We start from the raw sequence: 14939 nt of genomic DNA on the forward strand, positions 1-14939 counted from the left end.
TATTATGTGTCGCTAATAATATTCTGTTCACATTTCTGACTATTGTTATTTCTGACACAATGGCCAGTCACAGCCAAGCAGCTTTAATTTCATAAACCTCACTTATAATATAGCAAAATACTAATTCTCATTGCTTAGTTTGCAATATATACCAGTGTGCATCTTTTCTGGTTAATCCTTTTATTCTGTTATAGTACAAATTTTTACAAAATAAAACGTGTAACGCGTAGTCGTATAGAAATAATGTTTGCTTCCATATCGGTAGACCGCCGAAGAAAGACTGTTTTAGAGGTTCAGTTCTACTCGCTCACTATAAGAATATTTTCTAGTCCTTTCTTGGACTGTTTCAGTCTTCAGTTAGTCGGTCTTTGGCACAGGCAAATAGTGTTTCTCCTTCCATATACTCGAGTTTTAACTCCATAGCTCAAAAACGTATCACTATCTGTTTTTCAGATAGTGATACTTACTTCTTGGGAATAAGTCAACTGACAACATAGTGTGAGGAACAAAGAGCCAAGGCGCCCACCTTAATAATATGTAGGAGCTCCTTTCGCTTCGATGATCGCAGCAATCATACGTAGCATACCTTCCACATGCGTACGATAGCGATTAATGGGAATTTTGGACAATTCTTCGATATTCCATCCATTTATTTCAACGCAGTATAGCATTAAAAACACTCAAGCTTCCATGTTTATTTTATTAACATTATTACTCTGTAAGTTGCATTTGTGGTTATGACTACATTGTAATCACCACATCATTAAAATTTGATTTCATTCAATGTTTGAGATTGTTATCAAATTCCCCGATACATCCTCTTTCTCATTCTCTGATTAGATTTGGAAGGCTGTGGACTTGTTGTGTTGTGTTGTGTCAGAAAATTTTTTTTAAATATTTTCGAAAAGAATCCTCCCATCGCAGTTTATTCCACAGTTTGAGAAAAGAAAATGGACATTTCGAAGAATAACTTATGAAATTCGCAGATACATTGCATTTAGTTCTGTTAAGTAAGTAAACATATTTACTTGTTTATTATTTTTATGTTTACCTTGCTAATTCATGCTACAAAATATGATCTACAATATTTATCACTGTATTCACCAGGATTATTATTGATAACGAGGAAAGCAGTTGTGTTTGCTTTGTTCTAATGCTTTAGGGTTGCAGATAGCATTAAACCCAATAAATTGAGACACCATCTTCAAATTATGCATGCAAAACATGTTAACATACGCAGATAATTTTTCTAGAGAAAGTTTCAGTCTCTTAATAGGCAAATATTAGGTTTTTTCAAAGCAGGAGATGCAAGAAAAATTTTGCATCTCCTGGATTTTAGAGGTTTTTTTTTAGACGCCCTCTCTCTTTTTTTTTAAATAAAAGAGAGGGCGTCTATTTAAAATGTTCGAAAATTACTAGTTTACACCAACAAGGAATACATTTGGTTGGATGAATCCCAAATTGCCAACTTATTCTCGTTCGTTCAGTATCCAGTTAAGATACCTACTAACTGGGTGCACACGAGAAGGTTGAAAATTGGACACGAGGCCAGAAGCTCCGGTGAGTTCTATATTCCTAAAAAGGTATGTGGAGGTCTCATCTCATTGCTTTCACCTTAAAGCGACTCCTATTTTGATAGATGTATTTAAATGAAATGCACTGCAAGTTTTATACTTTTGTTTTGTTTGATATATGTATATTAAAATGCATTAATATTTTTGTACTTTTGAAATATTTTCTTAAAAATTTGCTTCCCAACTAAAAACTGTATAAATATTTGGAGAAATATTCTTGTATTCATAATTAAATCATACCTCCCTCCCGCGATGAGTCCTTGAACTCCTTGGAGGTGCCTAATAATAGTCATTAGAAAAGTAATAATAAATACAGGAAAATTTACTTCTGTTCAATATCCAAAATACTTAAGACATGCATGTTTCGCGAACATAGCAGCATGCAAGCAGCTTTGGATCTCGCGGCACTTATTTTGGCTGAGAAACCCCTTCGTCCTTTACGAATATCACTAATATTCGGATTGAATCGATTTATGATTTTCCGAAACAAAGCTCATTTCATTTATACTCAAGACTAGGCACTCTTCAGGAAATGTAGATTTCGATATAACTCGCATGTTATACGTTTTTAATTTTTTGAATTTTGAACATTTTAAGCATATTTGAACATTTTATTTTAAACATTTTAAATTAAAAATGATAACTTAGATAACGAAAGAACTGTCATTTAAGTTGAATAGAAGACTGCCTTATCTTAAGAATAAATGAAATTTTAATTCATTTATTCTTAAATGAATTAAAAGTTCGACTTCCAAAGAATTTTGCGAAGAGTATTTTTGTTATTATAACTGGAATTTAAATGAGCGACATCTATCGGGTGTTATATAGTGCAGTTACGACCAGTTGTTCAATCAACATTTGCGATTCTGCTGAAATGAGATCGGTTTAGTGTGGTTAAAAAAATGAAAATAAAAATTGATTCGGTGCTATCCATAGTGTTCTTTTATAAAGTATATTAGATTTTCAAAGCATCTAACAGGAAGTATAGTTATTCATAACAAAAAAAAAAAAAACGTTCTGTAGATCTATCATTCAAAAACAGCTGTTCTGCTCAGCAGCCTGAAACGACGCAGATTAGCATCAGGAATAAACAACTGATGGAATCGTTTATTTTTTATAACTGACGTTGCGAAGAATAAAAAAATCTTTTGTGAATAACAAAGAAAAAATTCTAGAAATTAATTTAGAAAAAAATGAAAATTTTGTCAAGTCTGTAACTAATTCAAGAGAAATGGAATTATGATTGCATTCGCTAAAATTATCCTCTGTAGAATGTAAACTTTTATTCCTTATTCCATTTTAATATTTTGTCATTCCTCTAAACAAAGGTTTCGAACGAATTGTTCGAAATTAAAACATTCTGAGAGTATATCACAGCCAAAGTGTATAAAAACTTGCATCTCTTTGCTCCTCCCCTGATTTATTTTATCACCACTAGAATTTGTAATAATAGTTACAAAGAGGTTATAGGTAATTTTGCCGTAATTTTGAGTATGCCGAGGTTGTGAATTAGAAACGGACCACTTTCTTCTTGTTTCAAACCTAAGATTCCCATCTCAATGGTTAATGAGAAAAGCCTATTCATCTGAACAGGAAACATTTTTTAAGATTGACCTTTTAAATGACCCTAGCATTAACAGGCTCTATATAAAAAATAATTAATGAAAAAATAGAAAATATAAACTTAGGAAAAACTGTTGAGGAAGAATGGAATAACATCAAAACAATTATAACAGACGCGGCCAATGAATCACTGGGAAAAAAGAGGGAATGGCGGAGAAGAAAGGGAATTAGAAAATGGGATGATCAGATTGCCCAAATTATCGAAGACAAAAGGAATGCTTTTAAAAAAATACTTAACAACAAAATCTCAAAATGACTATATAGAATACAAGGGGAAAAGAGCAATCGCTAAACAAGCTGTAAGAAAAAAACACAGAGAGTCCTGGGACAACTTTTTCTCTGAACTTGAAACAGATATTACACTCCCACAATCCAAAACTTTTAAAATATTAAATAATGTAAATAGAGATCTAAGAGAAAATGCACGTCTTTCACCCATCGATCACAATACCTGGTTAAGTTATTATGAAAACCTTTGGACTCATAATAAAGACTTTGAAACAGTAAACTTCGATAATGAGACACTCTTGGATCCTATATCAATAGACGAGCTAGAAACTACTCTACAAAGTTGTAAAAACCATAAATCACCAAGTGAAGATAGGTTAAATACTGAATTAATTAAATATGCAGGTCCAAACCTCAAAATTCGTTTTCTTAAACTAATAAATAAAATATGGTGGACCACCACCAAAAGACTGGCAAAAGGCAATTGTTATTCCTATATACAAGAAGGGTGATATTAATAACTGTGAAAATTATAGAGGAATTAGTCTCCTAAACTCTGGATATAAAATCTATAGTAAAATTCTGAAAAATAGACTGTCCCAATTCTATGAAGATAAGATAGGAGAAAAGCAGAATGGATTCAGGAGAGGCCGCGCTTGTACAGATGGATACCTTAAAAATTTAATTGGAAAAACATAAAGAATACAATGTGGAAACCCATATTGCTTTTATTGATTATTCTAAGGCATTCGACAGAGTTAACCGCAATAAATGTTTTGAAATATTAATAAATGATAGAGTTCCTCATCACCTAATTAAAGGCGATCCATGATATATTATTATTATTATTATTATTCGTGACACCTCCAAGGAGTCTGAAGATTCACCGCGGGAGGACACCCACTATACAACTCTCCGTCCACTACTACAACGAACCTCTACTACCAATCACTCACTCCAACTCCATCTACCGCCCACAACCATCACCACAGCTAGTTTTTTTTTTTTGTCTGTAAATTGAATGTGTTCAGATGGGCCGATTTGTCTGAATGCGGGATGAAAAACCCGAGTTTTCGAGAGAAAAATCCTGCTACCTCCGTATGAGATCCGCTAACTCACCTTCAATTGAAAAAGTCCATATAAAGACTCCTCCCGTCATGACGAGAATCGAACTTAGGCCTTTTCTAATCGAAGGGCGCAACTACCGTCGTTTTTCCAATTGCGCTACGGAGGCAACATGATTATATATACGGACAACATGATTGCAGTAAAAGTTAATGGAAGAATCTCTGATTGGGAACCTATAAATAGGGGAGTAAGGCAAGGGTGTAGCCTATCACCCATTCTCTTCACAATCTATATGAATTCTATAGTAAGACATTGGATGCTCACAGTAGATGGTTATATCCCAATTAACAAACGCATAATATAGACACAATATTGTTTGCAGATGATCAGGCTATACTTGAAACCTCTGAAACTTATCTGCAATACTCTATCCATCATCTTAATCTAATAGTGAAAAAAATTAATATGGAAATTTCAAAAAAGAAGACAAAAGTACTTGCCTTTAAGGGAATAGAACCAATAAGAAGTAAAATCTGTTTAGACAATACAATTATTGAACAAGTCAACTATTTCAATACCTTGGATATCATAACCTACAGAGAAGAAAAAGACAGAAATGGAAATTATAAATTTCAATACAGCTTCACATATTATAAATCAAGTTTTTAAACCTTCGAAGGGACAAAAACATACTCGGATTAGAGCTTATAAAACTTTAGCAAGACCCGTGCTGTCTTATGGAAGTGAGGCACGGACGATCAAAAAAGGAGATGAGAGAAGAATAACTGCAGCAGAAATTAGATTTTTATGAGGAAAACCGCAAGATACACCTTGTTAGATCATAAAAGAAATAAAGAAATCATGGAAGAAATTAATGAACAACCAATAATAGAATATATCCACAACAATGGATGGAAATGGAAACAGCACATTGGAAGAATGGATAATAGCAGACTCACCAAAAACCCTTGAATACAAACCCATGGGGAAGAGATCAGGTGGAAGACAGTATAAAATATGGAATGAGACCGTAACATGCCCTGAGGCCTAATACAAGATAGGAAGAAGATGATGATGATGACCTACTAGCATTAATGGCAGATTTACCTTTTGGACATTGGTAAATTTGACACGTGTGGAAATGATCACTGAAAGATGTGTAATTCACCTTTTACTTGACTGTCATTCGACATTTATTTTATTGTCATTCGTAACATATAATTTTGTATCGTTTCAAACCATTTTTCCAAAGTTTTTTTTTTCACAAGTGGTTTGTCTCAGATCAAAATTGTCATAACATGATACAACTTAAAATCAAAATACTAAATATCAAATTTTATTAAATATGTCCAAACAGGAAATATTTAATATTTTCTTATTTGGGTTATTTTGAAATTTATTTTATATTTTTACTCTTTCAAATAATCCGATTTAAACTTCAATTGACGTCACACAATACATCTTAGTGCCAACTGTATGCTACATTTAATTCTGTTCCTTCAAACAGAGTAATTACTTTGTATCATTTCGTTGCGTTCTCCCAATTCTGCTCTTGTAAATGAGTCGTTTTAAGCCTAAACTAAAATATCTTGCCACATTTTTATGAAGGTACCAACTATAATATGTGATTAAAATCCTTCCAGCCAGAACGGGATGGTAGTAGTGTTGCGACTTTTGACCAGATCAGAATCAATATAAGATAAGGATCGTGACGTGTTGGTTATTGAGATGATGACGTCGTTGTGTGTGTGACGTCATGAGTTTGGAATGTTTGGAATTTCCCTGGGGACATATGTGTCCGTGACGTCAGTTCTTATGTTTTGGTTTGCATATGGAATTATAGGCGATGGTAGAGATAAGGATTCGTGTCGTGATTGGTGGGGCATTTTAAACCAAATAGGGGTAGGGTGAATGGGGAAGCGATGTTAGTGTCATGGATGTGTGTTGTTATCAGATGAAGATAAGTTACGTCATTTGTTAGTTGTAAATGAGCGACGTTATTGTTTTGAATGGAAAAGGAAGATATATTAGTGGATAAGGATTCGTGTCGTGATTGGTGGGACACTTTAAACCAAACAGGGGTAGGGTGAATGGGGGAAGAGATGTCACTGTCATGGATGTGTGTTGTTATGAGTTGTAGATAAGTAAATGGTTTGCGTATGTCATTATGGGTGATGGATAGTGATAAGATAGATTTTGGAATGTTTGGAATTTCTCTGGAGGGGTCCCCCCTTCTGTCAGGGACATCACGTGGTGTGTTTGGTTCGCGTATAGCATTGTGGGTATTTTTAGAGATAAGGAATTGTGACGTTATGTGTTTGGAAATTTCTGGGGAACATGTCTCAGTGACATCACGTGATGTTTTTGGTTTGCCTACGGAATTGTGGGTGATATTTAGAAATAAAATATCTTGGAATTTTCTCAGGGTAACAAACATCCGTCATTGTCGACAAGTTTTGTCTTTGGTTGTCTTTGGATGGCAGTACTAATTTTCCAATACATTTCTTTCCTGTTAAAAGACTATGGGAATTCATAGAGTAGAGTAGAGTAGAGTCTAGATGGCGCCAGCATTTAGGCTTTTCTGAATAATTTAATTATATGCTGGTGTCCCTCAAACAGTGGCGCACCCATGGAGGGGGCCGAGGGATCCTGTCCCTACCCAAAAGAAAACCGAGAAAAAAAAACACTAGAAAATTTTCCAAAAATCTTTTCCTAATTAAAATTAATTTTTTTATTTATTTATGTTGTGCCTTATATTTCTATACTACTTATGAATTAGCGGTCACATAAAGTGGGAATACCCTATAGCTCACTGGAATCCCGGCCGCTGTGAATGCAAGGTGAACAAAGTAGTGCTCTTGCGGATGGAACGCTACTTCGTTTGCCCAAGTCAGGCCAGAGGATATCACGGGTATCATGTATTGGCAAATCGTCTACTCAACTCGGACCCCAATATTAAATCATGAGTGCTCCCCCCCCCGATTAAATCTTGAGTGCTCGGCCCTCTCGATGATTAAATCCTGAGTGCGCTACTGCCCTCAAACACACGCTTTTTTTTTCTCATTTGCAAAACTCATCCGAATATTTTGATTTGTCTACATTAAGATCTTAAACTTCATTACTTTTGCTAATTAAAGTTATCTTTTTTTACAAAATGTTTTGACTATTGGTATTTTTAGTTTACAGTCAAGAGAAAAACCAAAATTAAAATAAACGTTGACTTAAATGGATTACAACTTTTGTATGTAGTGTAGAAATTCTAATGATAATTTAAATTACTTACAGTCTTCCAGAATGGCTCTTCTAAATGCGAATATTGCAAAATGATATTCCAAAATAGTTGAATTTTATATCCACAGCACAACACACATGAGTGTGTGTGTTGTGCTGTGTTGAAGGAACAATATATAAATATAAATAGTAATAACCAGAAAATCTAGTTGACTAAATCCTTTAGATTTCCTTCCCATGGTGCTCATGTTTTCCCATGCTATCTGTCCCCAATGACAACATAGTATTGAGGCTACCTGTAACTTCCTGTTTTTGGAATTCTGGTAGATTTGTTATTAGGACTCGTAATTTTTTTTCTCTATTTTACTTTAAAAATTAGTTAACTACATTTTTCTAGCCAGAATAACTGAGCAATAAATGAATAAATAAATAAATAACTGTGTGTGGATTTTTTTTCCCCCACACTACTTATATTTTCATTAGTCTTTCTTGAAGATTACTCATTAATTTCCGGTCTTAGTTTTCGGTCCTCTTTCAGTTTCCCATGGTGACTAAGTGATTTTGGCATTCACGTGAGTTGAACTATGGTTTTTACCAGGCCGGCGGAAGCGGGTATGCAGAGCATGCGGTGCATGCGGGCGCCGCTATGAAGGGGGCGCCGCCGCCGGGACACGGTTCATAAGTTCATTTTTAAGAAACAAAATTGTTATTATAAAAACAAAAAATTCTTAGAATGATCAATATTAAAATAAATAAGGATGGATACACCGAATAAAAATTAAAAAAAAAAAATTGTATACTGCCGCCTCTTTGATCAGTAAGCTACTGACAGCCGCGCTGTGCGGACTATTATTTCGTCTCTGTGTCGTGGTGTGTAATAATTTCTTATGGGTATAAAATAGAAATGGAATCAAAAATTAAAAAAAGTTATCGGGTGCACAAAATCGTAAGCGTCATGCTGCAAAAGAAGCAGTTATTAAGAAACAAGCTGGGGCTCTTAATAAATTTGTTAAAATATTAAAATATTCTGATGCAGATTGTAACCAACTCGATACATCAGAAATCAGAGTAAGAACCATGCGTATCATCCAGTTTTCATGAAAGTACTATTGAACAAGATAACAAGATGCATGATTTAAGTGAAAAACAGTTAGGAGAAGATTTAGTTGTAGTTGACCACGAAACTAACACATTGTTAGTATCTGTAAATTTAGAAGATCCAGGTGAATGGGGAATTGATGAAAAATTACGAGTTGTTTTAATTGAAATGGGGCCTGTTCAAAAGAAAAATATAACATATCACAGAGATACATATGGTCGTAAATTTGGCGACACATATTATAATAGAATAATAGAAAACGGGGAGCTCGTGCCAAGAACACGGCTCATTTATTCCGAAATTTTAAATTCTTTTTTTTTGCTTTTGTTGCAAACTTTTTGCACATACTGAATCAAGTAGTCTTGTAGAAGGTTATAACGATTGGAGAAATATAAGTACAACTTTGCAGAGACATCAGACTAGTTTAACTCACATGAAACATTTTTTAAAATGGAAGGAACTTGATAAAAATTTAATGATAAACTACTATTGATTGTCAGACTCAAAGTATGTATGCAATGGAAAAGAAACATTGAACGAGTGGTTTAGAATGCTTCATTGTAATTATAAAATTCCTTGGTAGCCAAAATTTAGCTTTTCGCGGATCATCTGATAAATCATATGAAAGGTATAACGGCGGCAATTTTTTAAAATTAGTCGAATTGTTTGCAAAGTTTGATCCCGTTATGGAAAAATCATGTTGAAAGGGTCCTACATCGAAACAATAGAGTACTCTATTTGAGTAAAGACAGACAAAATGAAATATTGGAAACTTTAAGTAACGTAATCAGGGATACAATTTTATTATCAATTCAAAAATATAAATAATATTCCATAATTTTAGACTGCACACCTGATGCAAGTAAAACAGAACAAATGATAATTATTATTCGCTTTGTTTCCTGTGACAATGGAATTGTCATGATCAGGGAAAACTTTTTAGGTTTTGCAGATACATCAGATTCCACGGGAACGTGGTTTATGTGCAACAATAATGAAACAAATGGAAAAATTGAACATTCCCATTGAAGACATGCGAGGTGAAGAGTATAACAATGGGGCAAATATGAAAGGGAAAAAATATGGGCTTCAAAATTCGCTTTTGAACAAAAATCCTCCAGCTTTTTAAGTGCCATGTGCTGCTCATACTCTGAATTTAATCATTAACGATGCATCCAAAGTGAATGCAGATACAATTAGTTTCTTTGCAATTATTAAAAACCTTTTAAAACCTTTTAATGTTAAAAAATTTAACATTGAAACAGCCATCAAAAACGCAATGGGAAAGTAAAATTAATGCAATCCACCCTCTACGATATCAGTTAGGTGAAATTTACGATGCACTTTTTGAAATTTTAAGTAATGAAATTTTTAATAAAGAAACTCAGCATGAAGCACAAATATTATGTGCTAAAATAAAGGACTACAAATTTATTTGCTCTCTTACATGATTGAAAAATGGAACATCCCCATTGATGTAAAATAAACACAAGTAAAATGCTTCAAGACAAAAATATGAACATTACACTTGCTTTACAATCTATCGAAAACTTAAAAATATTCTTACAAGAGTATCGATCAGATACAAATTTTAAAGAAGTTCTAAAAACGGCAAAAGAACTGAGTGAAGAGGTGAATGGAGAACAAGAAGTTAAAACTGGTACGGAATTCGACGACGAAAGAAGACACGACAATTTGACTACGAGCTTCATAACGAAACGCCACAATCGCCAGAAGATAAATTTAGAATGATTGTGTTTTATACACTTCTAGACGTTGCAATGTGTTCATTAATAGAACGTTTTGAACAACTAAAAAACATATGATAATTTCAATTTCTTGTATAGATTACTACGAATTAATAATGAAGATTTACGAAATAATTGTGACGATTTAGAGATTCTCTTGAATGACGGCGACAATAAAGACGTAAATGCAATAGAACTATATGACGAGTTATGTGCTTTCCAGGATATTTTTCGGAAGAATAATTTAAATATTCAAAACCCTTTCAATATTCTTAATTTTATTGAGCCCAATAATTTATCTTTCCCTAACTTTTCAATTGCTTTAAAAGTACTATTAACCTTAGTGTATCGAGCGGTGAACGTTCCTTTTCCAAGTTGAAATTGATTAAAACCTTAAGAACAAGTATGTCACAAAAATGGCTTGTTGGTTTGGCGTTAATATCTATTGAAAATGATATATGTGCGGAATTAGACGTTAAGACCATTATTTCTGATTTTGTGAATATGAAATCAAAAATCCTAAAATTTTAATTTAAAAAATTTCAAGTATATTTATGTAATTTAATTTATTTTCTGTTATTCTGTAAAGATATTATTTTTTGAATACTTATATTAAATGTTCTAAATATTTCTGAATTCTTTTCTTATTTTCTCTTGAGCTTCTTTTATTTTCCTAAAAGATAGTTCCACTTATAAAAATAATGAAAAAAATTTTACAAGTTACTAAGAATTTAGTAACTTGTAAAATGAAAGAATTTTTTAAACTTTAGTTCAAATAAATTTTAACTTTAATTAAAATTCAATTTAATTTTTTAGCGATTCTGATCGGTGAGAAGGCTATAATCCCTTTATCATTATATTCAATTATACACAAAATTTGCTTTAACTTTTAAGAATTTTTTGAATATTCGGGTTTTTAACGATTATCCTGCCTAATCAACACCCCTGGTTCGTTACATTTAGCGAACCAACGTGTGGCTATTCTGTCAAAATTTATTAAAGAAATTTCAAATAATTTAAATTTTTATTATCGTAAAAGAACCACCCATGCCCGGATCGTTACAGGGGCGCTTAGATAGAAATTGCATGCGTGCGCCAAAGACCCTAGCGCCGGTTCTGGTTTTTACAGTAGAGGCAACAATTTTCCATTAACTCAACATGTCTTTTCCTGACTAATATCCGCCAGTGACCAACAAATTCGCATCTCTAGAAGCGTAGAGATGCGATTTTTTTTTAATAAATAAACAGAACTGCATTAAGGTATAATGTTATGAATTTATATATCAATTTGTAATCAGAATAACTGAGTAAAGTTTCACTGTGGAAAACACAACAACAGCACACATCTTTGTTCATTAAGTTACACATGCATATTTTATATTTTATATTGCTCAAATATTAAATCACCAAATGCTAACAGTCGCACTTTAATTCCAAAGCTCTGAACTTACTTACTTATGTAACTGAAATATATTTATTTTTCTTTCTTTAGCATTAGTAAGTTAAGTAACGAAAATGAGACAAACAAGGTTTTTTCGCATTCCTAACTAAACAAAAATTAAGACATTAAACTTAACACGTGTCTGAAAGCAGGGATACCATATTTCTTGAAAACAATATGCAACAATGTCAATCATCAAAAAAAAAAAAAAAAGAAAGAAAGGGAGAAAGAAAGAAAAATTGTAAAGGAAAAATAAAATGTTTACCTTCAAATAAATATTTATGATCACAGCAAGCAAGAAATTCATCAGCTTTTCAAAGTTTTGAAATTCCTACCCATATTGTTTTCATCATTTAGTATTATTTAAATGAAGAACGGATCTGGCTATTAAAGTCGTTAATGTTTTTTGATTTTTCTCTTCCAATGGCGAGTATTATTTGATATATGCATGTTGATTCACTTGTTATCTGCATACTACGATTCCTTTTTATTTTCTACAACAAACTTTTTAAGAGTTTCGTAACTTGGTGGGTTAAAATATCTAATGTCTCTCTCTGTAAATAACCAAATTCTAACAGTCGAATTGTTAGAATTTGGTACGACTGTTTTTTTTTCTAGTCTGGTGAAGGTATCTACAGATGTACTAACAAAATTGTCACTTTTCAGTTCATTTGTACTTTATTCACAAAACTACAATTCCATTATTTGCTTTGGTCTCTGTTTTTAATTCTCCCAACACTAGAATGTATGGGTGGTAATGTTGTGAAATAAGTTTCGACTCGCACTGAAGTCACTTGATTTTATCTGCACACTACGATACCTTTTTTCTACAGCAATCTTTTTAAGAGTTTTAGTAACATGTTGGGTTAAAATGTCTACTGTCTCTCTGTAAAATAACGAAATTCAAACAGTTGTACTTAAAGTATGACTGTTTTTTCTAGTCTATGGAGATATCTACAGGTATAATAACAAAATTGTCACTTTTCAGGTGAAATATTCTCCACTAAAATTCTGGCTATTAACCTTGACATGGTCACGATGGTTAGACTGAGTTCATAGGATAGGATCATTCCTCTTGATTATAGTTAGAGATATGATGTTGTTTAGTCATTGATCAAATGCTGTCTGATACTTATGATGAGAAGCTGTTGAATCGAGAGCGTCAACGTCACTTTTTTGAACAGCAATCGAACCAGTAATCATTTACGTAAGCATTTTCAAATTGTTGGAAAATATGATTAAACAACAGCAAAATGCACAATAGGGGGGTAGAGCCTATTAGTATTATAATAATAACTAGCAAGTTATTAAGACAGGATAAATTTCATCGCCTGGTATGAGACTACCACTTCTCTCAAGGGAAGCTTGAGGTGCGTACAAGAATTTACAACCTTTCATGGATTAGACTGCTATGCATATTATGTATAGATATATAGCAGTCCAATGTGATATATTGATAGCTATAAAAAACAATCAAACAAAAAAAGAATAATTCAACGATTCACGTCTCTGGAAAAGTTAATTGGCATAACGCCAGGACTGTATTATGTTATTGAACCAGTCTGGGACACACACAGAAGTGAATATGTGAAGCAAGTTAATCTTCAGTAACATTGTCCTTTAGTTTTATTTTTTTAAAACAAAACTTACGTATATGAATATGCTTTAACTGTTTACAGGCCTCGAGTGGAAGATATTAAAGACCTGGTGCAAATTTCATCAAGGACTTCTCCCCCTCCACCTCTCACAACACATACACCCATGCATGCGTGTATATGTTGAGGATCTGAAAGCACACATATAAGAGATTATCGCAACGATTGATAGCCACATGCTGGCTCACGGCAACAAGTGGAGTTCTGATTGGAAGGGATTTTTATACCCACTGGTATTGGCATTGAAACTTAATGGGTGTGTGAAAAAAATACTTCACAAGACTTATCTATCGATGTAAGTCACACTGTTTCCTTTGCATTGAACTCATTTATTTTATATTAAAATGTTTCGGGGCTTTTGGCTTATCCTCATTTCCGGTTATTAACACTTCCAGTGTATAAGACGCTCCTATGTATAAGACGCACCCAAGAAATTTAATACAATTTTCTGGGAAAAAACCTCACAGGCTACTTTGACTGCATTTGTACGAATCATTTTGCCGACTTTCTTGCACCCATTTCAAAACTTCGGTCTCTAGTTCTGGCCACTTCACAATTTTTCCACATTCCGCGCGCTTTTCATTTCGCAAATTGTACAAAATCTTCTGACCACGCCAAGTTCTAATCATTTTTTCTGTAGGCGGAGATCCAAAATGTCTTCCAGCTTCCCTATTCCCGTGTTCTTCCGCATATTTTACAACTTGCAATTTGTAACTTGAAGTATATGAATGTCGCCTGTTTTTTTCCATCACTAAAATCTACGGGGAAATATAAAACTGAACACAAAATATCTCAACACGTCAACTCAATACTGATAAACATCGGTAACTGATTGCTCGGATAAGATATTATGAAACTTGAATAGGGACCCCCGTTCTTAGCCAATGACACGCTAGTAGTCACGTGAAGGTCACGCATCAATTTGATTGCACCATTAACCGCATACAAAGATCTTGGAACATAAAAGGGAGTGCGTATGATTTTGAAAAGAGGAAACAATATTAAAAAAAAAATCAGCTAACGCCTTTTTATTCCCGTATACGGGAGTAGGCGAGGCCATTTAGCCCTATCTAACTTTGGAGACTGAGTGGGCAGTTCAATCTCCACTGGTACCAATCAGAGATAGATGGCCCAAGGCTATCACTAATTAAGCGGTACACAGTGAAGAGAGAGCTCAAATGTGCCGCCATTTCGTGGTCCCTAACCCTAACACAATATATTTAATGTCTGAAATAATGTGGGTTCTACGGTCGATTTTCTTGAGTTTACGGG

General features: G+C 33.5%; 1 protein-coding gene across 4 annotated transcripts in view; it reads left to right on the plus strand.

Moving 5' to 3' along the window:
- The window catches only part of LOC150095855 (uncharacterized), a 335373-nt gene that overhangs the window by 143389 nt on the left and 177045 nt on the right, over window positions 1-14939 (plus strand). For 3 of the 4 annotated variants that reach the window (XM_090409302.1, XM_090409303.1, XM_090409304.1), the window contains exon 1: window positions 957-1010. The exons of the other annotated variant lie outside the window; for it this stretch is intronic. In XM_090409302.1, the coding sequence (XP_090265428.1) occupies window positions 974-1010 (37 nt within the window). In that variant the 5' untranslated portion in view covers window positions 957-973. Of the gene's footprint in view, window positions 1-956; window positions 1011-14939 lie in introns of those variants that run through there. 4 annotated transcript variants of the gene reach the window in all.

This window comes from Typopeltis vanoorti, chromosome 19 (genome assembly GCF_054136105.1).
Source record: "Typopeltis vanoorti isolate ZY-2024b chromosome 19, IOZ_Tvanoo_1.0, whole genome shotgun sequence".
Classification (NCBI taxonomy): domain Eukaryota; kingdom Metazoa; phylum Arthropoda; class Arachnida; order Uropygi; family Thelyphonidae; genus Typopeltis; species Typopeltis vanoorti.